The sequence below is a fragment of the Platichthys flesus genome, chromosome 10 (assembly GCF_949316205.1).
Source record: "Platichthys flesus chromosome 10, fPlaFle2.1, whole genome shotgun sequence".
NCBI classification, from domain to species: Eukaryota; Metazoa; Chordata; class Actinopteri; order Pleuronectiformes; family Pleuronectidae; genus Platichthys; species Platichthys flesus.
The window spans coordinates 5773186-5800938 of NC_084954.1; the positions used below are offsets into that span (position 1 = coordinate 5773186).

Below are 27753 nucleotides of genomic sequence, written 5' to 3' on the forward strand. Positions count from 1 at the left end.
AGACCACTGATGAAGCCGACATGCAATTGTGGAAAAAATAAAAAAGTAGATAATTCAAACGTTTGTATAATCCGCTCGCGTGACCAGTAATAAGGCAAATTCTACATTTACTATAAAACACAATATCGGTGCAAGAAAACGCATCCAATTTACCGCAGGTCCCTTTTACAGATTCAGAAAGAAAGCTGCAACCACCAGCATCAATGTAAAAAGTATTTTCAAAAGTAATGTCAAGCTTGATAGAGATAAGTGTGGTTATATTTCTTTACAGAGCTTTAATCTACAAAGTGCGTATGTTTGTGAATTGTATGCACTGTATGTGTACTTGTGCTTAAGAGGACTTTGCCCTGATTGATGGGGTGGGATGAGTGCCAATTTCTAGTCCTACTGTCTGTGTGTGGGACTCACAAACTAAGTGTGATGTAGTCAGGCGATATGTTCAACATTAATAAACGCTGATAACGACTAAAGCTGATTCTCCAGTCCGGGGGTTGTGTGTAATGAGTCGGGTGTCACCGAGATTCGAATAAACGGGTGAACGGCTCTTTGTAAAGCGGGCGGTGGCTTCAGGGTTCTGTGGCCCGAGTCCTGCAGCGGGTCTCAATTTGCCACGGCTCAATAAATGCAGGTCACTTTTACAGTTTCAGAAAGAAAACTTGCAACCAGCATCACCACAGGCCAAAGTAAACAGCCGGATCCAAACAGGCAGGTTTAGAACCTCACAGCATTAGTTGTTTCAATAACAACTACAGAATTACTAAGATTTCGGTGTGTGTGTGTGTGTGTGTGTGTGTGTGTGTGTGTGTGGTTGTTCGAATGCACAAATATATATATATATATATATATATATATGTTTTTTTGAGAAGGGTCTATAATCCAAAGGAAAGGCTATACAGAGACATGGAGGGAAAAACAGGTTCTAATGCATTTGGGGCTGTGGGGTGAGGGTGTGGGTGAGGTGTGTGGAAACGGGTGAGGATGAAAGCCAAACAGGGGAGAGGGAGTTTGCTGGGCTGACTGACAGATGCTCAGAGGAGTGTGTATAAATTTGATTCCTCTCAGACGACCTCAGTGAGAAGAGGTCTACTGAGGGAGAAGCCAGGTCAGACATCGAGGAGCTACTACTCATCCTTCCTCCTCTGTCTGAGGGAGGGGAAAGGTGAGCATTGTAATCAGGGACGAAAAGGAGATTGCCCCAGTTGGAGTCGGGGGAGTAGGGGCTCCTGGGAGTGGCGAGGGCCTGGCGGAGAGTGCCTTCAGGAAAGGACGCAGAGAGGAATTCATCAGAGGAAAAAACTGGGGAATTGCTCTCTGAGGGAATATGTAGGCTGTTCATGCTGCCGAGGCTGACAGCTGGCCTTATTCCTCTAAACGCTCCATCAAAAGGTTCTATATCTACATCTACTCTATGACTGGGTGAGTGCGACCGGCAACGACTAACCGGTCTGAAAGGAATGTTAGAAACATGTTTTGATCCAGACTGGAGTTTCTGAACATGTCCTTCGGCCAGAGGATGCAGGTGAACGGCTTTAAAGTACTGGTCTGGAGACAAGTGCCCCTGGATGCCTGCCTTGCTGGGTGCAGAGATAGACCTTTCTCTGGGATTGGGCACTGGATGAGACTGGTTCAGTGGCCCTGGACTAGAATGCAGTTTATTGCTCCTCCTAGGGCTGTTATTGTCACCAGCATGGTTCTGTTTCTGGTTGCTGCCTGGACTGCAGCTCCTCTTATCGACTTTTCTAGCCCTCAGCTCTCTGACCTGCTGACTTATCTCCTGCTTCAGCGCCGGATCTAGGGGCTCTGAGTCGTCTGCTGATACACGGATATAGGGAACGTGGGGGGTGAGGTTGGACTGGGTTCGCCTCGGGGCTTGGGATCTGGGTTGGCCTTTAGAGCCAGGTGAGGAACCTGGTTGGTTGAATGACTGGTGATGTCGCAGGTGCGACTGGGGTGGGTTACCATGAGCTTTCTGCTGCTTCGGGACCTAGAAGTCAGAGTCAGAGGACGGTAAGTGACATAACACACACTCAGAGTCGACATCACAGTATCAAAGCAGCAGCATTCATTCTCAGGTATGTGCAGACTCTTATGGGACCACGGCTTCTCCTGAGACCTGTCGAATAAGATATTAACAACCCAAAAAGGCCACTGCTGTGTGAAGGTGCAAAAGGAGTCCAACATGTTGAAAGAGGTCAGTAACGTTTTCAGATCCACATGCATGTTTTTTGTATTTCATGCATGGGTGGGGACTTACCTCTTTAGCCCAAGCAGGCTTGTCAGCAGGATTGATGACATCTTTGTAGTGGTAGAGCGGCTTCTTCTCTCCTTGCCTTCCCTCCTGCTGCTGCTGCTGCTGCTGCTGCTGCAGAGACACCAAGTAGGCTCGCTCCTGATGGAGCTGCCTCTGCAGCCGCTCCGCCTGCCGCTGCTCCTCTATCTGCTTACGCTTGTACTCCTGGAGGGAAAATGGGAGAGGAAGAAGGATCATGAGGTTGAAAAAGAGATGATACGAGAGAAACACAGAGGGAGTCACAGATCAACGCAGACACATTCAACCCATTAATGATCAGCAGTGAGAGAATTAGTAGTTGCAAATAATCCTCAGCATTTACTCAAATTTGCCAGATGTGTGGATTTTTACCAGTTAGGTATACAATTGAGCTGCAAATTCCCAGTAGGATACTTGACGAACTTGTGTTATCTTTTCGAGTATTTGCAAATACTATAACTCCGTTTCACAGACCATGCAAGACAGATAAACACACATATGGGTCACTGGGGTATGAAACATGAAAACACACACTTTTCACAATTATAGGCACAATTTTAAACCTGATACCAGACATAAGGCTGGGGGGGGGGGGGGGGGGTTATTATGACATAGCCATAATAAAACATTATTGCCATGTCAGATAGTGCTGATGAAAGTCCTGTGTGTGTAAACTGATTGTAAACGAGTTGCATCCGTCACTGTGGCGATAAATTGACTTTTAATCTGAGTGGATTAAATTAGCCGATCCTGAGAGGAGTAACAGGAAACCTGGATGGATTTTACACATCTCAGCCATGCACAGGAGAGGAAGCTGCTGGTAGGTGCTGTTACATTACGTAAGACATCGAAATTTGGAATTGTTTGCAAAATGTCAAATTGGAGCCGATCTGGTCGGTGTCTCCCGGCCGGATCCGGCTCCAGCATTTCACTGTTAGATAGATGGGTAAAAGTCAAGGGTAGAACATTTATGGTACTTTTGTGGTTCTGCCACGCTTTGGGATACGTGAAGAACTTTAATTTGGGGGGGGGGGGGGTGTAACCAGGAAGTTTGGCTAAGTGAAGCCACAGCACATCCCTGGGTTTTGGTGTTTGGATTCATCCTGTGGCCTGAGCAGTTTTGTTTGGGTTGGATCTCAAAAGGAGCAGTGGACAAATACTGCCAGACCTACTGTGGTATTTCTTGCACAAAACGGTTGCCCCCTGGACCCCCTATGCCCTGGCAAGACAAGGCCATGAGAGAAATATCCTCTCTGGAAAACATCAATGTCCTATATCTGCAGTTTGCCTTGGCTGACATAATTCGGTGCTGACAAAATCAGTGTTTCCTCACCCTCTGGGGAATCTTTTGAGATCCAGCCAACTTACAGTTCTGTACATGCAATCAAGAGCTCTGGATGAACATGAATGAAGTCAAGCATCTCAACTGCAGGTATTATTTTCCTGTCGCGCTGAGTGACTCAGACTGTGACTTCCCTCACAGTCAGCTCCTCAACTGCCAATCGGGCGCATGCAGTGGGGATATTGGGGGGTCACACAGCACAGATGGGGGGGGGGGGGGTGGCGGTAGTGACGTGGGAGGACTATGGTTACCATGAGTAACGCCTGTTCCTGCAGTAGCTGCTGCTGGAGAATCTCTAACTGCCTCTGCTCCTCTTCCAGCTGTCTACGGATATACTCCTGAGCAGCAAGGCCGCACGAGGGCAGAGAAAAAGTAAAAAAAATAATAATAATCAGGAAATCGGAGCATAAGAACAGAGATAGAAAGAGAGATAGAGAAGAAAATCTCCAGAAGGTGGCTGCGAGTGAGGAGAGAAGATGAGACTCAGAAGCCACGATGAGGCTGCAATGCACAACGAAGGAAACTGGACAGAGAGACGGAGGAAGAAGAGAGGTTGGAGGATGTATTTCAAAAACACTAGTAAAGTGTGGGAGGAGAGCATCAGAGATAAAGACTGAGCAGGAAAGACATAAAACACACACACACCAGAGCAGCAGTAAGTTCAATGCGAGGACACGAGAGAGAATCGTCTGAAGATAAACAACAGAACAATCAGACTTCAGTTCATACAGCCGCCGAACCAGAAGTAGAACAGGGATCCTGGAAATAGGTCGAGTTGGAGAAACAAACAGGAGCCACAGATATCTAAGTCTCTACATCTATAAAACTTTCTGGTCCGCACATATTATAATGGAAAACCTAATAGGATCATTATAATCATTTTACTTTCCAACAAGGGCCCGAGCTATAACTGAAAGAGGAGTCCGTCTATTTCTGTTAATAACTGCAAATGAAGTCTTGTAATTCCAATAATGTTGATTTATCTTTTCATCGTGAAGTAATCTAAGGAGCTAATCTGGAGAGACGAGTGTGAATTCGATATAATATAGAGAATTACTTAGAAGTGTTATTTCACAACAGCTCAAAACTCAACAATTTGGGACTTGAATTATCTAAGGGATCATAAAATATCGCAACTGTCAGCAGCTATAACCACAAGCACGCACATGGAGTGCAGCCATTTTTCTTGACTTTATTATTGGGTTCGGTTCCCTCCGCGGCCGTGGCCTAAAGCAGAACACCTAAGAGAAGCCTGATCAAGAGGTTTTAAGCGGTTACACAAGCAGGGACTAGTTCATATGGTAGATAACATTACTGAGAACTTCTCTTCCTCTGGGAACATGAACCATTGCAAACATTAGCTGCACCACACCAGCAATAATAACAACTATTTCAAATCAATCAGCTCTTAAAGGTCCAGTGTGTAAGGGAACGGTGAGGTGAGGCGACTTCACCACTAGATGTCACTGAATTCTACACACGGAACCTTTAAGATATAAAGTAATTTCTTCTTCTGGATCATTATTTCTTAAATTCAGGGCGAAGCGAGAGACACAGACTTTTCCTACATTCAAACTCTAACATTTCATTTGCAGTCAGACTAAAATGAGGCTAAAAAAAAACCTGCCTTAATCAGATATAGATGTTTACATGATCTGCGTGCAAGAACCCAGCAGCTGAAGAACAGAGAGTGACACAACAACTAACGGGGATGGGGCCCTGGGCTTTGTGTTGCACAACTGTATCATATCTGATTGAAAATGTTCAAGTTCTATTCGTCCGAAGCAGAAATTTGATGGTGAGAAAAATATGTCCCTGACGTAATTTAAGGAGACAAGTGCTCGAGTGACTCAGGAGGCCAAAAGAAGAGACAGAGAACAACAAGAGGTTAAGGGCGAATGAGGGATTCTGGAGTCAACATCATCACGCGCACATTTCTGTGACATCAATCTCGATATATTCACATGCAGCTTTTTTTTTTTAAACCCTTAACAAATGTACCAACCTGTTCCCTCTCCGCGTGCCTCCTCTCCTCCTCTCTGCGGAGCTGCTCCATTTCCTCGTAGCGCCTCCTCTGTTCCCTCTCGTGCTGTTTCCTCAGCTCGCGCTCTCGCTGCTGCTGCTGTCGGGAGGAACAGACGCACACGAGGATTCAGGATCGAACCATGAACTGTCCATTTCAACACAGGTTAAGAAACCGTGCCCCAGCCGAATCAAACGTTAGAACTTCGATGTGCACGTTTGTTTTTGTATTAATAATGGATTGTTCGCCCAAGGTCCAAACACACAAACACATGTTGTGTCGGCACACACACACACACACACACACACTCAAAGCCACACAGACTTGTCCCTGAGTGGAGAGGTCATGTTGGTTGAGTCGAGTCATGGTGCTTAGCTGTGCGTTGGGAGGCAAACCCTGGTGGGAACCCAGAGAGAGTGCACTGATTATGGGCTGAGGATTTCCTTCTGTAAGCCTGCTCTCTGGAACTAAGAGAGGGACGCTGGGGAAAGGCTGTGTGTGTGTGTATTTGTGTGTGTGTGTGTGTGTATGTGTGTGTGTCTGTGTTAGTGCGCCGCTTCCTCTCTCCCCTCTCTCAGCTTTTACCAAATGGGGAATGTAGTGTTTTCTAAGTTTGAACAGCCACAACCAGGACAAATTATGTTTTGCAAATAGGTCTTAAAGTGCAAAAGAGCAGAGAGCTTCAATGAGCTGATGAATTTCATTATAGTTATGTTCAAATGAGCTCTGATATACTGTTATTACTCATGTCCTGTTTCTCTGCAAGCTTCTGTGAATACATGCTTCCACCTAAGGTCATGGCCACACTTTAACCTCCTCCCGGGTTACCTCCTCCACCCGCCGCCTCTGCTCCTTCTGCTCCTCGATGCGTTTCTGCCTCTCGGCCAACAGTAGGCGCTTGTGCTCCTCGTTCTGCTGCTGCTCCAGATGCTGGTGCTGCCGCCGCTGCGCCTCCGAGCGCTCCTTGTTGGCCAGCTGGAGGCGCAGGAAGTCCCGCCTCAGGGTGGACTCCCCGGGGGTGTTGATGATGGAGCTGGTGCCGGTGAGGAAGGTCAGGACGAGTTAGAGTCGGGGAGGAGATGTCGGATGTGCTAGAGATACTGTGAAGACACTGACCTCGGTTCACCCACGTCTCTTTCTTCTTCCTCCTCTTCGCTGCCGCTGTACTCGTACTCGGTCTCATCTGAGGGAACGGAGAGGAGGGAAGAATTGAGATAACAAAGCCAGCAAGTGAGCGAGTCAGGTAAAAACCCAACAGAGAGAGAAGTCATTCCACTTCATTATTTGCATGTTTCACTTGAACTCCTTCTGCTCATTACTAAACAGCCCACGATCCTGGCGTTCCCCGGGATCCTCACTCCTTCAGGGCACTTTCTTTTTATCCTCTTTGAATAAGAGTATAAATTCTAATTTGACTGTGTGTTGTAGCGAGATGGAGAACATTCGCTCGGAGCTCTTTCAGGCAAACGGGGCTGAGAGCGTAACGGCTTTCACAAGCGAGTCCCGCTCTGCCTGAGACTGGTGCCCGGAATGTGACAAAGCAATCACAAGATATTTCCATACATCAGCACTGGATCAACCCGGCAGTGGCGTGGCTGGAAGCGACTCTTGCTGCTCAGTTCAGTGTGCGAGTCGCAATCCATCACTCAGACACTCAGAGGGAGAGTTTGTGTGACGTGGTGAAGTGGAATGGAAGTCTGTCACTTTCTCCACCCCCCCCCCCCACCCCCCCACCCGCTAGGTGAAAACCATTAATGTGTGAGAACCCTGGATCTGAGTGTAAATGTCTTTTACATCTCAACCTTAAAGCTCCACCTTTTGTGGGTTGAACGCACAATATGCAACCTCACTCACAAAAGGATTATTCACTGTGGCTCGCTGGCTAAAGCAAATACAACTTTTATAAGTGATCTATGTTAACTTTTCATAGCCAATGGTGGTGAAGAAAACAGCTCCCATAGTCCCACGCTGCTTCGTGACATCATCAAACTAGCTCCTCTGTTATCGTTTTGATTGAGAGACCCTCGCAAACTGCCCCCCCACTTAACAAACTTGTAAATCTTTCTTTATGTCTGTATTTAAATCCACTCGTGTGTGTCCGCCGTCCGCTCACCCCTCTCTCCCCTCTTCTTCTTGGTGCGGTCGATGTGGTCCTTCAGCTGGATGCGGACCTGCCGCTCGTTGGGCATGTCCCTGATGAACGGGTGCTTGAGCAGCTGCTCCGTGCTGGGTCTCTGGCCGTGGCTCTTCACCAGACAGCTCTCTATGAACGAGTGGAACTTCTTTGACCTGAAACCCCGGCAGGCGTACAGCAGGTTTACGCAAAGGACCGTCACTGTGCATGCAGGATACGAGTGACTGATGTAAATAATGTAAACATTAGAGCGATTAACAGATATAAACCTGCACACAAGGTTGAAATTTGATATGTTTTTCTTGTCAGGCTTGTGCAACAGAAACTCTTGATTGATTTTGCACAGAATATTGCTTTAAAGGATTTCCGAGAAAGTACATGACATATCTATACATTTATCTTTACATGAACTACAGATACATCTGTAAAAATAAAATCGATTGAGTTTCTCTACACATTTTATTCATATTTCTCTCAGTCGTCCAAACCGCAACACAATGATCAAGACACACACTCACCACTTCTTGGACTTGAGTCTGGGCGCAGGGTTGCGTGGGATGAGGAAGAGGGCTCTCATCGGGTGCATGTCGCACAGCGCTGAAGAGGCAGATGTCACAGTGAGGATCAATGTCTGCGGCTAATTGTACCAAACGTTATATATATATATATTATGTCACATAGTCCTAGTTATCCCTCACGTGATCAATGTACGCTGTCGATACTGATAATGTCAACTTGGTCTTGTCTTCTTATAGAAAAGCTCACAGATGGTGCATGTGCTGCTAGAGCAAGGCTGGATATTTGACCTTCACACTGTCATCCAGGGGTTAACTGCTGTTTTGGCTATAAAAAAAAAATCCTAATTTATGCTTTTACTTTGTATTCAGCCAGTCTCTGATTCCCCCGTACAGATTCATGATTTTGATTCTAAAAGACCAATTACTCACTGTAGCGTGTGCAGATTGAAACATGAAATTAGTTATTAACTTTACTTGAAGGGGAAGAAACAAGTCATGGCTGCCTCTAATCATACAGACAGTGAGCGAGCACCTATAGGATTCAGATAGTGAACAGAACAAAGCAGGAAACACTGAGGTTATCGTCCAGAGGCCCGGTAATATGACAACTCATTTTATACCCACTGCTTGGCCTTCATTAAAATTATGGCTTAAGATAAGTCGCATTGACCTGGGATTGAAAAATTATCGCACTGGTGATCGACTGAAGTTGCACTGAGAAATGATGTGTGGTGGTGCGGGGGGGGGGGGGGATGCGGGGTAATTGAGTGGGTACGTACGTGGTGCTCCCTCAGCCATCTCCATTGCCGTGATTCCCAGGGACCATAAATCACTCTGCAGTGAAACAGACACAGGGCATAAATACTCGGGATGATTAAAAGACGACCTCGAGAGACACGCGGGCATCCATCAGAGGGATTGTGGTCGTTAACGCACCTTGAAGTCGTACGTGGCTTCAGGGTTCTCGTCGCAGGCGATGACCTCCGGCGCCATCCAGTACGGGGTCCCGATAAACGTGTTCCTCCGACCCACTGTCCTGTCCAGCTGGGCCGAAACACCAAAGTCCACTGCGCGGCACACACACAAACACACACAATTTTGTTTGATTCATGTTTTTGTCTGCAGTGTTTTTTTGTGTGTGCGCCGATGCACAATTATACCTGTGGGCATTTGGTGGCTTCCATAATGGAGTCAAACAGGAAAGCATTACCCAACCTGAAATAGCCTGCCCGATTCACAAACACACACACACACACACTTTATAATCCCCTCCCCACTGGGCCTTGAGGGGGGAGTGAGACAGAAAGAGAGAGAGACACAGAGGAAGAGGAAAGAGAGAGCGAGAGAGAGAGATCCTTCTTCAGCAGTGTGCACCAGGAGCAGTGGCAGAGCTACAGAGAGATGAGTCGGCTGGTGTTCAGCACAAAAAGGAAAAAAGAAAAGCCTCACAAACACACACACAGACACACACACACCTCTGAGCCATTTGAAACTTTATACCACTGCCCTCCCAGTCCTAAAGCCCTTTTTGATCAAGGGGGGGGGGGGGGTGGATGACAGACTGACCCAGTTTGACCTCTGCGTTCTCTGTTAGCAGGACGTTCTGCCCCTTGATGTCTCTGTGGATGACCTTGTGGTGGTGGAGATGAGTCAGACCCTGCAGACAGACACACAGACACACAAAAAGTCGTGACCATTATTGTTACTGTGATAATCTTTAGAGAAAACACGTCTTTGTTCAGTAGCAGCAGTAGATGAACTATCATGGGTCTATTTAGTTTTTACTGTCTTATTATTATTTCCACCATAACCAGTCTTTATTAGTTGGTTTCTTTAAAAACAAGATGAAACAACTAATCACATTCCCATGGAACAAAGTGGATGGATGAAGTATGGGTCAAGGAACAATCAGTTCAATTTAAAAAATAAATTCATAAAAATATATAGTGAGCGTTGGAGGAATAATTCTTGATAGCCCTAACAATATTATTTCCCCTCTAACGTGTCTGTAAACGTTTGAGCATCATCTTCTGAGATAAACACACACGTGTGAGACGTGGCTACGTACCCTGAGGATCTCTCTGCAGATGTAAGCAGTCCACTCCTCTTTCAGAGAGTTCCCCTTGGTGTTCTTGATCAGGTCCGTCACGGATCCGGCTCCACAGAACTCCATGACCAGCTGCAGACGCACAAGGATGGTTATTGGCTGCTCTGCAGTAAGAAGCGCGCTGGTGTCGGACGCGTTTCAGGCCGAAACCAAAAACACGTGTAAAGCAACTTAATGAGATAAACAGGAAGACATTTTCTCAATTTCCATATATTCATTAACAACAAAGATTGTTATTACAGAAAAAGATTACCGATATATCGGAAGTGGCATTAAAATGCAAGAAGTATTGTAATTCACGTATTTTTTTGTGATCTCATTAATCTTACATTCTGTAGATTCAGTGTTTAACTCAATTTCACAGCTGTGGTTACTCAGGACTGCAACTTATCTTTTTCATAACCTTTTTATCAACAATTAAGTTACTTGAGCAACTTCTCAATTCATTGGTATTTAAAAACATAAGGGGGGGGTTGAAAAATACCAAAGTCAAAGTAAACATTGAAATAACTTTTCCAAGGCAGTTCAAACGCCTAAAATATCAATTTAAAGTAAGGCAAGACAAATCAAAGCCAATTCTTCCATTTCAGAAGCTTGTAAATTACATAATTAAGCATTTATCAAAAGATCTGGTTAATTATTATTATTGCTTGATTAATCGAATAATGAATAAATGTTTTTTCTACTTGAAACTCGACTTTTAACCAGAAAATATCCATACTGATGAATATATTATCATCACAAAAAGGACTGGCCTATATTTACTTATTTTGTTTATATGATTCTGAGGTACTGGTACTGTTCAGAGTGTATTGGGCCTGATATTGATCAGGCTCTGCAAATAGGTTCAGTAAGACTTTGTCTCCAATAAACTGTATTTCAGTGACTAGTACTCATGCATGTGCACAGAATAGGAAGTGATGTATTTACCATGATGCACATTTTTAAAGGACGTCCACATAATCCACACTCACATCACTGTCACAGCAGCAGAAACACACACACACACACAGCCACGTTCACACAATCTCTCTTTGTCATTTTCTCCGAACCACACACTCCACAGGGACTTCGGGTATAAACTGACTCAACAGGGTCACGGGATCGCATGAAGGAATCGAGTCCATCTCTTCACCCAAACACAATGTGTCCTTTCTATCTACCCTCCCTCTCTCTCTCTCTCTCTCTCTCTTCCTCCTCCTCCTCCTCGTCCTCCTCTCTTTCCCTCCTCTGCTGTCCTCTCTCACATCAGCGGACGTTTGCAGCCAAAATTTCAGCTGGACACTTCTGGCCCTGCTTCCAGCTCCCTTCATCATCGCTCAGGATTAAAAGGGAGAGAGGAAGTTGGTGAGTAATGGGCGAGCCTCGATCATCCAGGCCACTCACAAGGATTTCAGACACACACACACCCACACTCACAGACGGAAACACAATGAGACAAATGTAAAAACAAACAAACATAAAACTGCACTCAGAGAAAACAGGCGGCTAAGGAGTCAGTGGGAATTGAGCAGGCAATAGATCTGGCCACCATGTGTCTGTGTGTGTGTGTGTGTGTGTGTGTGTGTGTGTGTGTGTGTGTGTGTGTGTGTGTATGTGTGTGTGTGTGTGTGTCCTCTCATTGCTGCGTGATGAATGCTACAGGATCAGAGAAGAGAGAGCTCCCTCAGATCACGTTAACACATGATTTATTGCAGCAGCCAGTCAGCCACGTACTCATTCATATCCCTAATGCTTCACACACATACACACTAAGTATATATATGAACACATATCCCAGTACACACAAACCTACAGTCCCCACATGCATCACCACAACTACTATATCACAATTCATTTTTTTGTATTTCTTTTAAGCTAAAAGACTTAATTGTGTTTCTGAACTCTTCTTTACAACCAGAGAATGACAAACCGCAACACATTTGACAAATCGGAGGTGTAAACATTACACAAACACACAAATGTAAAGTCTTACCCAAAGCTGGTCATCGATGCCGGGAGGGTTCTTCTTGATGAACGCTCCATAGTAGGTGGCGATGTTCCGATGGTGGCTGTATTTCTTCAGCATGTTGATTTCCGCTTTAATCTCCTCTTCCTCATCCTGACACACACACACATACAAACACACACACACAATGAACAAGACAAATCAACAGGTGTTAAAGCACCACCTCTATTTGTGAGCGCCTCTCCCACGCACGTTAGGTGACGGAACAGACAGAGTTCAATTTGTTGATGAATTTGCGTGTTGAATAATTTAAAACGCAGCTAAATGTTGTTTTTCCTGTGATGTAGACAACTCGACCTTGAATTAACCACAGTAGCATCACTGCTCAGCTACTTGCATTTCAAAAGGGGCTGAGCCAAAAAGCAGCTGCTTGAAACAGGCTGTTACGGTCGGTGGCAGCCGATTACTTCAAAACATCTAATTTCATATTCATTATCTGCAAAGTCAGGAAATTAAGCCTTGATTGGTTAATTAAGAGCTCATTGATGAGGGAAACAAAAACAAGCTGATTCTGGTACAGTAGCAGCTCATTTACTTTGCAATCGTGTGTTTGGCCTTTTCTTTAATATTCCATCATTAATTAACACAGTCATTCATTTTTATTGGATTTAAGCAGATTTACTCACACACTCATTTATACACAGTTTCATTCATTATTCTCTGCCTCTGCTCATTCATTCATTCACCCCCCGACAGCTTCCTGCTCGCATATGTCTCATTTCCTTATTCTTTCATTAACGTGCGCTCTCGTTCCCTCATTGGTTCCTGTGTTTGCCTCATTCCTGCAGTCCCTCATTGTCTTGCTGGCAACCGAGTGCTGACAGGGACATGTAGGGTGAAGGGATGTCTAAATATAGCTGAGAATCCCCCCCCCCCCCCCCCCCCCGCTAAACAGACACGCCTGAGACCACACTGCTGTCCTGATAACTCCAATTTATATTACCATGGCAATACGCCTGTCCTCATTTCCTCCCTGCCGTGTCACACACACACACACACACACACACACCAGCAGTGACTCATCGCTCATAATAAGATGACATGGTCAACGCTGGCATAATCGCTTGAGATTATTTACTTAGCTCGGGAACGTGCGTGCGTGTGAATTAGTGCCCGAGTGCACGTATCCGTGTTTCTTACCCCGGTGACATCCATGACCTTGATGGCCGCCAGCTGCCCAGTCTTAACATGGCGACCCTGGTGGGAGGAGGAGAGAAGAAAGGATAGACAGAGAGACAGGGAGAAAAAGAGGACAAACGTTAGTGCGTTACTCTTTTTCTTTCAGTCAAATATTGAACTGCATTTTCAACAGACTAGCAACAGATAACGGTTTGTTTTCTTCTTGCGGTTCGTTGACACCATTATAACATTGAGTTGAAAAACAGTTTATCATAGAGGTTAGAGGTCACAATGTTTCCCGGTTGAATGTGAGTAAATTCACACATTTTGTAAAAAATGATATAAATTGCAGGATTGTCAGCAGCTGAGAACAAGAAGACGTTTGTTGTCTCTGATGAAATAAAGCGGAAGACGTGACAGAACCGGTTCAAACGGGAAAACCTCACATGTCGCTGCGATGTGACATCAAATTGCCGAATCAGCATTAATCTGAAAAAATGTCGGCCTGTGCTTCGGTGAAAACCACATTTGACACCAGATATCACACAAGAGGAGCGAGCAATCCAACACTGATTCCGATCCACAGCCGAGCGTCGGTTGTGTAATATCGAGGCCAGGAGGATGCCTGAGGGAGCGAGGAGGCGAGGGAACCAGGAGGCGAGGGAACCAGGAGACTGGGAGCTCTGGGGCGAAACAGGAAAAGCCCAAGTGGTTCGTTTGCAACCGAGCATCTGCGGCTGCCGGAGCGCTAATGAAGCTAACAGGCCTGAAGACGCTAAAACCACTGACGGCCATTACTCCCACCTGCCTGGTATCAACTGATTAGCATGTTACAGTCTGAGAAGAACAGCTCAGCAGCAGTGGCACACACACACACACACACACACACACACACACACACACACACACACACACAGAAACGCCAAAACAAGGGCCACACTGTTCTCCTGGAGGATCTGTTCGAAAGCAGATGGCATTAAGGGTCTGGCTCTAAAGCGCCTCCTGAGGGCTTCAATCAAAGGGCCATTCTGATAATGAGCAGCACTGCCACAACAGAAGCGAGGAACAACAACAGAGCCATGTTCCGTCCACGGCTAAAAAACCTGCTGGTGTCATTTGAAGAAGGGATTTTGTTTTTTACAGTGAGCAGATCGTCTCTGCACCCGGCTGCTGGTCGTTGCTCATTCCCACCGCTTCACATTCTATTTATAAGTCTCTTTAACAGATCAAGGAACCTCAACTCTCCAACACTCACTTTACTTGATAAAGAGCTTGTGAGTAGTTGGAGATTATTCGTTGTATAAAAGTTATTAACTGTGAAATATTGTAGGAAACTCAAATTCTTGGACCTTTACGCTCTGCCGAGGTTGGAAAGGGGATGTTTTTGACCATTAGCTGCCCTGGTGTTTGGACTGGGGCTCAGATTTCAAAGTAAAGACTAAGTAATAGGAGGAAATCAAGAGAAAATGTGGAGCTCTGCTGAAGCTAAGTCATTTTTTGCCCTCATGTCTTGTAAATCATCAGAAATGAACTTTCTAAAAGATCATTTTCAGATGAGCCTAACGCTAGATTATCTAGATGATCACGGATTGTTTTAATCTGATATGAAATGTGTTCTCTGTTCTAAGTAGGAATATCCTTCTTCATTTGTTTTATCATTAGACTGCTCATCTGGAATTAAGAGAAAATCGTATATACTTCAGGATTTATTGCTCAAGAGAAAGTTTGAGTTTTATATTAATAGACTTTGTCAAAATCCATCTAATGCAAATTAAGCACCACTGAATGGTTGATCGCAGTGATCACACACACACTGTCACACACACACACACACACACACACACACACACACACACACACACACACACACACACACACACACACACACACACACACACACACACACACACACACACACACACACACACACACACACACACACACACACACACACACACACACACACACACACACACACACACACACACACACACACACCATATTCTGTGAGAGTATAAGAGCTGGAAAGATTGAACAGGGATTTCTCATTAGGATCAGACTGCCCCAATTCCACAAGCACAAGGACTGGCTTTGTTGGAGACCAACAAAGGGATTACAGCCACTTACGAACCAGAACACTCAGACACACACACACACACACACACACACACACAAACTTGCAGACACATGCAAATACAAAAAAAGCTACTCCCCGTTCTTTTTCAACCGCTGCTCACACAGACAGAGGAAGCCTTACAAACACCCACACATCTGCACACAGAGGCACGGAGAGAGATAATGATTGAGCGAGTTCAAGAGTGAGAGAGCGAGCGAGCGAGAGAACGTGAACGTGCTGAATGGATATTGGATGTGGATACTATCAGAGCAGTGTAAAGATTCATTACACGGAGCCACCTGACAAACTCCCTTATATCAGAAGTGACCCGGTGTGACAGGAGCAGCAGAGAAGAATTAGCTCCGTCTGTTTATCTTCATCTCTCGCTCGTTCTTTGTCCTCCTCCTCTTCCTCTGATTCAAAATTCATGAGGCCGAGGAAAGAGGTGGACCTCGGTTTTATAAATGTCAAGTAAAACAGTATTTCCAAAGAAGGATAGCGTGTTAAAATATAAATAATATCAAAACAATATTGGGATGAATATTGATTGTTCAGCCAATTGACTGTTCATGAACAATAAGCCTCGTCAGTTAGCTCGTAAGTTAGCTCGTAAGTTAGCTCGTAAGTTAGCTCGTAAGTTAGCTCGTAAGTTAGCTCGTAAGTTAGCTCGTAAGTTAGCTCGTAAGTTTGTTGTTGTTTAGTTGCATATTGAATTTATTTGTGCTCTTGGCCACAAACAGAAACCAATTGCATGAGCTGAAAACATATTTTCTTTAAACTAGTCATTGTGTTTAAGACAGGAACGTTCATTTTAACTGTATCCTGTATCTTCTGTTATAAATAAAGTTGTTTTATAAGCGCACAAGTGTAAATTGAGTCGGATTTTCCTTTCCTAACTCCTTACTCCTTCTCATCTTTCCTCGACCTCATGACGTAATCAATCGGGGGTCAAGACGATTATTTGGACATTTCCTGAACGCAGCCAGTTTGTCACCGAAGCGCAATGAATCATGGGATACGTCAGGGCCGGGGAAGGATCCGCCCGGTGGAGCCTCCGGTGCTCGGGGGTGGAAGGGCACATTTGTCTTTGAATGGAGACCGTCTGTTAGCGCCGCTGTGACGTAATCGGTGTTAAAATGCGTCTCCCAAAGGATTCGGCCCCTGAATTGAGACGCAGTATGGATATTATTCGTTCGTCCTTGTTTCTATCTTTTCCTAGTAACTGTCTTTTTCAACAGTTATTAATCTAAGCCAACCAGCTGCAGGCTCTTACTCCTTCCCAAAACACATACATGTTGGTGTCTCATCTTGAACTAGTCCCTCAATTAAAAATTAAAACAACCGTTAGCTGAAGATTTCACTCTTTTCCACTCGCTCTTTCTCTCTCTCTCGCTCTCTCTGGCAGGGATGGCCCTCACTCTCTCTCCCTGATCCATCCCATTCAGAACGAGCGTCTTTGAGCCCCACAGGCCCGTTCATCCCTTCCTCCACTCGTCCCTCGCCCGCTCTGCCTCTCTGACCTAGATCTGCAGTTTCTCACTCGTTCCCTCTGGCTCTCGTTCGCTCTTATCCCTCAGATTCTCTCTCTCTCGCTCACCATCTAACCCTCTTAACTTCTCACAATCTCCTCTTTATGCCTGTCATTATTCCATCCTTGTCTCCCGTACGTCCCCGTCTCCCCTGTCCCTCGCACTCTCCATCTCTTCCTCCTCCTCCTCCTCCTCCTCCTCCTCTCTCATGCCTCACAGCTCAGACCAGTGGCCTGTGAAAAGCGAGGTGAACATGACTGAGCCGAACGCTAATGCCGGCGAAACAAGCAAATATGACACAGAGCGCTGACTTCCTGCAGCTCTCTCACTTTGCCTCTGCTGTGATGTCTCCTGCAAAGACGCACTGCACTGACGCAGAGTGTCTCCACAAAGCAAAACGAACGCACAACCCCGTGTTGCTGCTGCACAAAAAACGCTTGCATCAATTCTACCGAGCACGCTGTGCATCACCTTCCATCATCGCAGTGACACTTCCAATGAAATGATCTCACAAGTGTCCAATCCCCCCCCCCCTTTCTAATCCTGTAGAGGTAATTTGACCAAATGTGATATGACACATCTGTCACTCTCACAAACACACACACACACACACACGCACACACACACCACCAGGCCAGGTGTGTGTGAGCGATACCAGACCAAATTGACAGTTTGCTGCGCTCGATTGGCAAACCGATACCCGGCTCATCTCCAATCAACCTCCAAGCGGACGAGTCAGGATAAACACCCGTTACTCGCCGTCCTCCGTGCTGTTATTTATTTAACTGATGGCTCCACCCATCAAAATAAGTATGCATTCATAAACCCAAGGTCATTTACAGCTACATACACGTTTCATGATATCTGTTGTGTATTTGTCGGATGGTATTTTGCAAACTTAAAAATGGCAGCACTTCTCAAATTGAAGTTCGGGCTGCCACTGCTGATTCATACACGCCTGGTTGGGCTGAAACTTCTGATCATGTTCATTCTCAACCTTTATCAAGTCATATAGTCTTAAATTGTAAAAAAAATTGAATTTGGATCTTAACTTGCCCAGAGTGATTTAACATTCTCAAACCCAAAGATAATGACATTTGGGAATATTCAACTTTCTATTGATCTCTCCTCTGACAAAAGCACAAAGGTCGGCTTGTCGAAGCAACTTGTCGAAGTGGCTGTGAAGAACTATCTGTCAATCAACTCCTTGTTTCAGTGTAAATACAAACAAATCTGCTCTGTGTCTGAATCATTCATTCTCTCTCCCTCTCTCCCTCTCTCCATCTCTCCCTCTCTCCCTCCCTCTCTCTCCTGTTGGTGGTGTGGTGGACTTTTGGTCAACAAACGAGGTTCTGAGACAAGTTGTCTTTGCAAATGTATTAGTAAGAGCTTCCTGCAGAAAGGATCACACAGGCAAGGTAGGAGGTTACAAGTGTAATGAAATGTGAAGTGTCTCTGTGAAGAGTCACTTCCTGACCCCAAAACACGCGGGGGGGGGGGGGGGGCTGTGAATGTATTGTTCTGTTTCTGGAACTTATCGGGGAGGAAATAGTGTCATGTATGGTGAGGGTGGTGTGTCAGTCAGGAACATCCACGATAGGATTGCACAGTGCGAACGATGGAGACAAAGAGAGAAGCAGTAAATTACTGTCAGAGCCGGTAAAAACTGTAAAAATAACTGTTACTGTCCAAACATGGATTAAAGAGCTAAAATAATCTCTGCGAGTGGACCTTGTGGAGCTGTGCATGGATCCCAGTGCGGCCGGGCTGTGAGCACTATGGCTCTGGCACATGGGTCCGTGTCCCGGCCCAACATTGGGCCAAGAAAAACCTTGTTCTTGAAATGACAAATAAATCATGTTCTGAAATTACATTCAAAACCCTTCCATTCTGATATTGATGTTTGTTTTGATGTATTCTCCTGCTGTAATTAACATTCACCGCTCATCACGGTGTTTACACGGTTATTTTGTCGTCTGGTGTGTCTTCTCGTCTGTCACCTTGTGCAGCCGGAGGGAGCTGTCAGGCTGACACACCTCGAGCAGACATCATCGCCAAACACCTAATTATGATTAATGGCTCTCGTCAAGTGACAGTAAAACGCTGAGGGTGGAAGGTAGGAGAGCACTTGGTGCGGATATGTGGCGATGAAGAGGAGGAGGAGGTTCTCTGGGTGTTCGGCTCCATATAGCAGCAGAAAGAGCGTAAAAAAAGAGAATCATAGCCTGCACACAAAAACGCACACACACACACACACACACACTGCAGGCTACAGGGGATTTCTTCATCACTCTCTTGCAGCCTCAGTTAGACAAGTCCAACCTGCCCTAAACCACTGCCTTAATACAACCTGCTGATGGATCTCATGATACCCAGGGATGGGTTTGTGTGGGAAAAAAAGTGCTTCCCCAGCGTGCATGTGTGTACTTGTGTATTTCGTTTCTTTGCATGCACGTCTATGCCCTTGCCAAGTCAATTACACAGCCCCCCCCCCCCCCCCCCCCTCGGACACATTTACTATGCAGGACACTTCCTGTCGTAGCCTAGCAACAGTCTTAGATGGCCAGAGTACAGTGTGCACTTAAACGTGCGTGTACACACACACACACACACACACACACACACACACAGATACACACACACTGTTGTCCTGATATGGTAGAGTTGTTATGTGGAGGAAGAGGAACAGGGAGGAAGGAAGGGGATGAAGAAGAAGAGCCTGAGAGATGGAGGAGTGGATGGAGAACTGATGCTGTTTCAGAAGTCAACAACATGTGACTTTAAAACGACTGAAAGGAAAACAAGCTTCCTCATTTAATAATCCTCACATTGAATCATTTTTTAACATTAACACCTAAATCGGAGTTTCAGCCCATTAACTACAAATCTCATTACTGGGGACCATTTTCAAAAGCCGGCAATGATTAAGATTAATTTCAAACTTTCCAGGGAGCCACTGGCTTTTTTGATGCATTTCACAAAGATTAAAAATCACCTTTCAGGAACTTACATTAAAGTTCATTATGGTGGATTGTTCAATTACAGCTGCAGGGCCAGGAGAAATGCAGGTGTTCTAAAGTTTACATTTAGATTGGCCACATAGTAAGAGTAAAAAATTAAGGATTTAACTGTGCACAATTTTTTTTAAATTAAACCGTAGTTGATTTAACAGACAATGACATTCTTAAAGTCTATAAACCGGCTGTAACTGGCTGCAGCCTCCTCTAAAAGTTGAATCTAAAATTGATAAAGGAGCTCGATAACTTTCTGAAGGTGTTGTGCTCTCACATCAGAGTATGGCCACTTATCTACTGCTATAAAAACACCTGTGGCTTTATGAGAGTGTGATACACAAACCAGTCGGGCCGGATTTGGAGATATTTTGCTCTGCACTCGCACTCTGCAAAACTGTTTCCTGCGGGAAAAACCCTGAATGACCTGTTCGAGAGTTGAGTAACAAAACAGGACAGAAGAACTTTTATTCTCCCTTATTAAATTTTAATATATTCTTTATGAATTATTGTAAATTTATAAACAGGCACAATTTGGTTTGAGGATGACACTTTTCAAAAGTTCGATGTGCTTGCACAATGACAATAAAGTTCTTGAATCAGATTTTCACAGCATTGGTTTTTGACACCTAAATAAAAGTTATAATCGATTTGCATTTATTTGCCTCTTCACGCATTTTCCCAAGCAGAGACCACAATAGTTCAAATTATTCCCCACACATGTTTCTTCAGTCAGGACTTTAGCATTGTGGTGCAACCAGGTTCGAATCTGCATCCGTCCAGACGTCCGGTGCTTGGAAAGAAAACAGGAAGTCAGGAGCTAAAGCACATGAATGCATCACACACACAGAGACACACACACACTCACACTCACTACACTGGGGATAAATTGCCAGATTGTGTTGCCGATCCTTTGTAAAACGTATATGGGTCACACAATAATCCTAATCTGTGCCGTCATGATAATCCACACAAACCCACACAAACCCACACACACACACACAAACACCAGGCAAGAAGTGACTGGATGTCATCTAAGCATCCTCCCCTGGCATGGGGCCTGTCGGCATGTAACCGTGTCACAGGGGGAGAAGTGGGCTATGGTACGAGCCCCTGGGCTTTGACTCTATACATTTAGGTTCTCTCTCTGACAGGGAGGCCCTGGGGGGGAGATTGCCCAGTGCTGTCACAAACACACACACAAACACACACACACCAAACTGTATTAGGGTTGAAGGATTTTAGACAGCAAGGGTTTCAGTATCAACACCCACTGGTTCCAGTCCGTGGGCTTCCAATCCCAGCATGCTCAGCAGCAGAGGTTGATGCAGAATTAAAGCTACTTTGGTCTAACAAATGTTACCAACGCAGTTCTGCTCGAAGGACCCCGAAGAAATAAGAGGGCAATGCTCCGAGGCACACCTCATTGCAGTTCAAACACCTGCAATCATTCTGCACTCACACACGGCAACACACACACAGCCACGTGCACACGCACACGCTGTTGTGGAATCAGCGAGGCAGTAAATAAAAGTGACAAAGGCCTCCATTCCAATCTACTTGTGCACTGCCCAGGAAATATTGAAGCACCCCGAGGCTGCTCTCTCGCATGAGAGAGGGAGAGAGGAAAGAGAGAGACAGATTGAGACGGGAAGAGATTTAAAAGGAGAGAAGTTATAAAGAGAGCCAGTGGAGATGAGGGAGACATATACAAGCGGGGAGTTTGTGGGAGAAGGAGGCTGTAAAGGAAGGGAGCGAGTGATGAAAGAAGGAAAGAAGAAAGAGGGGAGGAGAAGGATGAGTGCAATGATCTGTGGCACAGACCAGAGGGCTGTTATTGATGTGCGAGCGGTGTTTGCAGGAAAGAGAGAACCTGAATTTCACGACGTCCTCGTGTTGATTCGACTCTGAATGAACTGGTTTTATCGGCTTAAGCCTATTGAAACAATAATCTATCAGCAGTCGGAAACATAGCTGCTCATTAACCTGCCTGCTCGCAGTACAACAAGCTAATTAACGAGCTCAGTGTCGGCACAAGTGCCCGGGAATCGGTCCGAGCGGGGGTCAGGGACGGGATTTGGCGCAGTGCTAAAAAATATGGCACAAAAAAACAGTTCAAGTCCGAGAAGCTCAAAAAAACGTCAAACCACACCGACTCGATCACGAGCAGCAGCAGCACGTGAGTCCCCCGCTGTGGTGTGAGATCTGAAGCTATTCATGTAAAGAGCATGAGTGCTATTGTGTGTGTGCACGTGTGCGTAGAGTCACACAACTGTAATGCATCATTTGATTTGATGGAAATAAAATCAGCTCTTGCAGGGCTCACTCGCTTTATGAACGTGTGTGCATGTGTGTGTTTGTCCCAATGTTGTTAATGTATTGGAGGCTGACCCATATTAACTGAAATACTAACCCCCCCACACCCCGTCGTATGAACTTGTTCCCTGATGTTTTGCTTTATGTTGTTGAAATGCATCTTAAGCAGCTGCAGGATCTCCTCTAACACTGTGAACACTTTCCCTCATTCGAGCTCTAAATCATTTAAAGGTTGACTTAACTAATGCACTTCATGACTAATTCACACATTTGGCGTGTTTCCCCCCCCCCCTCCCCACACACACTCTACTCTCACCCAAAATCAGATTCTAAAATCTGAGCGTCTTCACAGACACGAGAGACAAAACAACAAGACGGATCCTGTGTGTTACTGCCGATGGGGGTGCAGTGTGTTGTGGAAACGCTGTAAACAACTGATTCAGGATGTTATTGCAGTGTACTGTCATCGTGTTCTTTCCTCCTTCTCTCTGGAGCTTAGCAGTCTTTTGAATACAGCTTCCTAATACAGCTGCTCTAATTGACATGCTTTTTAAAAATCAATATGTTGATCTGCACTGATAGAAATCCTTTTTATGACCACGACTAAAGTTTAATACAATACATTTAGCATTTTGTTTTTGTTGTCCTCATCCCTCTAGCGGCATGTCTGTTACACTGAGAGCAATATTAACTTCCTTGTTTGCAAATTATGATTCTGATAGCTGCGCTGTGATTTCTCCTGTATTTCCATGTGTAATGATCACTCAGAGAGAACAGGCTGAAGCTACAGAAGAACTGCTGCCTCCCTAACTGAACAGAGCAGAGAGTGAGGTGTAGCTCTAGACTGCAGAAAAATGTATAAAAATGTATAAATCCAAAAAAGTCGGTAAATGTCATGAGGGACAGCACAGAAATGCATGAAAGAGAAACTGTTCGCTGAGCTATTTTAAAGTAGAACAGCCAATGGGCTTACTCCAACCCTCAGCCGGCCGACCAATGGCATCACGTCATGACTCAGTCACCCGGCCCTCACCTGACCAATGGTGTGACTTGATCAGTCAGTCTGTGAAATTTATAGGCCTGGCCTCAGCGCTGTGGTCGATCCAACAAGCAGACAAACAACTGGGGAGAGTCAGAGAGCGTACACGAGCGAGAGAACACAACAACACAGGAGGAGGAGGAGGAGGAGGAGGAGGAGGAGGAGGAGGTGGGTTAAGGCGAGGAGGCAAAGCGGCAGGTTCAGCACATCAGCATCACGCTCCAGCGGCTCTGGAGGTTAAACGAACAGCTGAGCTGATTTACTGTACAGACCGGAGGTGAGAGAGAGAGAGAAGGGGAGAGAGAGAGAGGGGGAGAAACAGCGGAGCGAGGGCACGGAGAAGGACAGGAAAGAAGATGGAGAGCGAGGATAGAAAAACACAAATAAACACATCCGTCAGAAAAGGTAGAGGACAGAGGGAATAAAGAGTAATAGAGAGAGGCAGGGCCGGTATAAGTTATCGATTCCTCTATCGATGAGCAGTCGTTCGCACAGTGGGAGAAGAGCCAGGGTTAAACAGCTCTTAACAATCCACACTGTCTATTAAAGAGTGGAGGATCACAGTGGAAAAATCTACAGGGAGAGCGAGAGGGGGCGAGAGAGAGGCAACGAGAGACAGAGAGAGATCGCTGTTGACATCAGGCGCGGGTAACTGACCCTGGGTTCTGTGGCAGGAGTGAATTGTGGGTAAGTGGGGCGTGTGGCCTTGGGGAAAAGAGAGAGGGAGAGAGAGAGAGCGAGAGAGAGAGGGAGAGGGGGGAGAGAGAGAGAGGGAGGGAGAGCGAGAGAGAATGTAGGCTAATGAGCAAACTGCCAGATGTGAGTGTGTGTCTGCGCATGTGTGCAGATCGGGCACATCTGCTGTTCCCACGGTAACAAGCAGCCTCCACCTCAGACACGGTTCACAGTTCATTCATGAGGACGCCACAGATGGAAGCGTGTGTGTGTGTGTGTCTGTGCGTGTGTGTCACCAAACAACAAAAACACTTTGAGGCGACAACACGACGACAAACTGACGGCAGCGATGACCCGACAACAGGGACATCTGCTGAAACACAAAAAACACACATCCACTTCCTGTGCACTGGGCTCAACTCAAACCATCAGACACTCCCAGTTTAGACCTCCTGACAACCCCCCCCATTAGCACTAATGTGACCATATAGTACCACATTCCTTCTTCATTTACCAGTGTCAGGCCGTTATCAGGCTAACCGTACATTACTGATACAGTTGGGCATGACCGCCCCATACATTTTCTATGAGAGGCTGAGGATGAGTAATGGCCTCAGTCTCACACAAATCACAGCATTTAAACAGAGAATTTTCTACTCTAACTAAATCTTATCTGTTTTTATGATCGCCTATAACCATTTAAAACATTTAAAGATTTGGTCAAATCAGCGGATTAATAACAAAATCAATAAATAACTGAAAGATAAACAATTCCATCAAATTACGAACATTAATTACCAGAGTTTTTTAATTGACGTGAGAAACTTGAAGTCGTATAAGAAATAGCTCAAATTTTAACGATCCCAACATTTTCCGGATCTTCTCCCGCCAGCCCAGAGGTAACAACTCCTCAGATTGTCCGAGTGAGCGCGGTGAGAACACAGCCAGATATCGTCCAGAGACTTCACAGTGAGCGAGTGGGCAAGTAGACAAAGAAGAGAAAAATAACACACTATAAATATCTCAGGATGAAAAATAGGATCCACACACGTAGAAGACTCAGACGTAGAAGTCGATTCGGAAAGAGGAGATTCAGGAGCTTCTGGTTAAACGGGGACAACGATGTAATGTAGACAAAAACATCAGATTTTCTTGTTTATGTAAAATCATGTGACCGGAGATTCGCCTGCTTCTTCACGTGTGAAAGGGAAACTCTGGAGAAAGTCCGGATGCTGTTGACCTGACATTATCAGGACTTCATGTCAGAAACTGGCTCTAGAAAAGCAGTTTTCCTAAAACAGCAACACAGCTTCCCCTAAAAGGTCAACCTGTCTTAAAGGAGAGTTCATGTGCTTTCCTTTGTTTCTACTTTGCTGCTGACTGGACAAAAACAAGCCGTTTTAAAACACCACTTTGGAAACTTACACTTGTCACTAAACTTTCTGCCTCAGCAGTTCTAGTTTATCGTTGCTCATGATGGATTAATGAAAAAAGAATTGATGCACCTGTAACCAGTGATGAAGCTGATCAGCTGCAGGAGCACTAATTGCCTTTTTAACGACTCCAGTAAACGAGCAGATAAAACAGAGACATAAAGAGGAGGTGACGAGCCAAGATATTTCAAATAAAGTATTTCATCACCGGCTGCACCGCGGAGCCGTGAAAAGGTCGGCGGGCGGTGAAGAGGCTCTGGTCCCTGGGCTGGAAACATTTATCAACGAGGAAACCATTAATTGATTAACCTTTATGTTACTGCTATTGAGTGACTTATTGACTGAACAATTAAAATGTACAGGAGCATGTTGTAAGTCCAACATCGTGGGAGTCAAACCAGTTAAACTGAAATAAAGTAAAGGAGAAATAAAACATTCAATACGAAAAGTAAGAGCCGACCAGTGATTCATCAATTTGACATTTAACTATATTCCGTCAATACTTTCAAACAGACCAGCTGCAAGAGGTCAGTGCATCAAAGGAAGAAGATAAATCCACTCTCTCCATCATCCCTCCACCTTCAGCTTCTCTAATGCCAGGTTCTCACACGTCTGCTTCTCTGAGGTGTGTGTGTGTGTGTGTGTGTGTGTCCATGTGTGTGTGTGTGTGTGTGTGCACAGGGAAAGGGCGGCTGTGGGGAGCATGTGGAGAGAAAAATCTCCCAAAGTCCTTTGCAGCGTGACTTCCAGCAGATAAGGAAGAGAGAGAGAAAAACACAACTTTGAAGTTTTATTTTGTTGTTCAGAGAGCAGGAGCAGGATGAGGAGGAGTAGGAGGAGGAAGAGGATGAAGAGGAGGAGGAGGAGAAGGATGAGGAGAAGGGGGGATAAAGAGGAGGAGGAGCAGGAGCAGAAGGATGGGGGCTGAAAACAGACCGGGCGGGACACTGAAGAGATGTAGACTCCAAGGAAGAATGTGATTGGCTGATGAGATAAATCATTTGTTTGAGCCGTAATCCAATCTGATTGTTTACATACCTAGAGCCCAGATGTCATGTTAACAAGATTATCAGAAAAGACGCAATATCAAAACTGTACACATCTTCAATTTGCGGTGTGTGTGTGTGTGTGTATATACTCATTCTTATTGCCTCTTTAGGACCTTTTCTGGGGGTAAACACTGACCTTGTCAGAACCAGTAGGCCTCATTGGGACCAGTTAAGGTCATTAGGGTCATTACTAATGTCCTGGTTAAGTTAAGTGGCAAGATGTGAGTTGTGGTTAAGTTAGGTTAAGGTTAGGGTTTCGGTGTGAACTGGTGATGGTTGGGGATAAGGTGCTGGTTACGCTTTGTCCCCAATGAATTGAAGTCAATGCATCGTCCTAATAAGGAAATAGCAGCATGTGTGTATGTGTGTGAGTGCGTGTGTGTTATTGTGGTCTCACTTTTTGAAAACAACACAAACTCATAACAAGGCGACCTGTTCGAACAGGCACACAAACACCAGCATCCTTACTCCTCACATGCCTGCATGAAACAAACATTCGGTCGAACACACAAAGCCACGTCACCACACATACACGCTGCTTCCATCCCTTTGTTCACACTCGCAGGTTTACACACAGACACACACCGGTGCAGTAAATGGAAACCACACAGCGGCACTTTGTACCGAGTCGCTGTCACAGCAGGTGAAGACATAAAAGCCCATACGGCCCAGGTCCCCAACCGTCACTACCGCTCTACCGTGTGTGTGTGTGTGTGTGTGTGTGTGTGTTTGTGTGTGTGTGTTTGAGAGTGAGTCAGAGGGACTGGTGAATATTTCAAGAGTGTACGGAGCACTTTGCCTGAGGAGGAGCAGAGTGGATGTGTTCTGTCGTCGGAAAAAAAGATTGGTCGCCTGCTTCCCTCTCCTTTCTCCTGCTTCTGCATGGAGACAGCAGAGTCATGGAGAGAGAGTACGTGCAACGACAAAACAGCACACACACACACACACAAACACACACACAGACACACACACAGTGGAAATGTTATGTTGCTGCCAAAGAGGTGGCGGGCCTCTGTGTTGTCCTTGCATGCCATTGTGTGCATCGATACTGAGTTTGCGTTCGTG

The 27753-nt window shown here is 45.4% G+C and overlaps 1 protein-coding gene across 14 annotated transcripts in view; it reads right to left on the bottom strand.

Annotated features, from left to right (window-relative positions):
• Nucleotides 1–27753, bottom strand: part of tnika (TRAF2 and NCK interacting kinase a) — a 56092-nt gene that overhangs the window by 16351 nt on the left and 11988 nt on the right. For 7 of the 14 annotated variants that reach the window (XM_062397731.1, XM_062397730.1, XM_062397725.1 and 4 more), the window contains exons 3-15: nucleotides 13542–13598; nucleotides 12369–12494; nucleotides 10355–10465; nucleotides 9853–9943; nucleotides 9223–9353; nucleotides 9066–9120; nucleotides 8287–8365; nucleotides 7748–7923; nucleotides 6751–6817; nucleotides 6463–6667; nucleotides 5617–5733; nucleotides 3863–3949; nucleotides 2255–2455 (exon numbers count right to left, since the gene is read on the bottom strand). In XM_062397731.1, the coding sequence (XP_062253715.1) occupies nucleotides 2255–2455; nucleotides 3863–3949; nucleotides 5617–5733; nucleotides 6463–6667; nucleotides 6751–6817; nucleotides 7748–7923; nucleotides 8287–8365; nucleotides 9066–9120; nucleotides 9223–9353; nucleotides 9853–9943; nucleotides 10355–10465; nucleotides 12369–12494; nucleotides 13542–13598 (1503 nt within the window). Of the gene's footprint in view, nucleotides 1–1441; nucleotides 1985–2254; nucleotides 2456–3862; nucleotides 3950–5616; nucleotides 5734–6462; nucleotides 6668–6750; nucleotides 6818–7747; nucleotides 7924–8286; nucleotides 8366–9065; nucleotides 9121–9222; nucleotides 9354–9852; nucleotides 9944–10354; nucleotides 10466–12368; nucleotides 12495–13541; nucleotides 13599–27753 lie in introns of all 14 variants that reach the window. The other 7 variants (XM_062397733.1, XM_062397732.1, XM_062397726.1 and 4 more) reach the window with 2 other exon arrangements.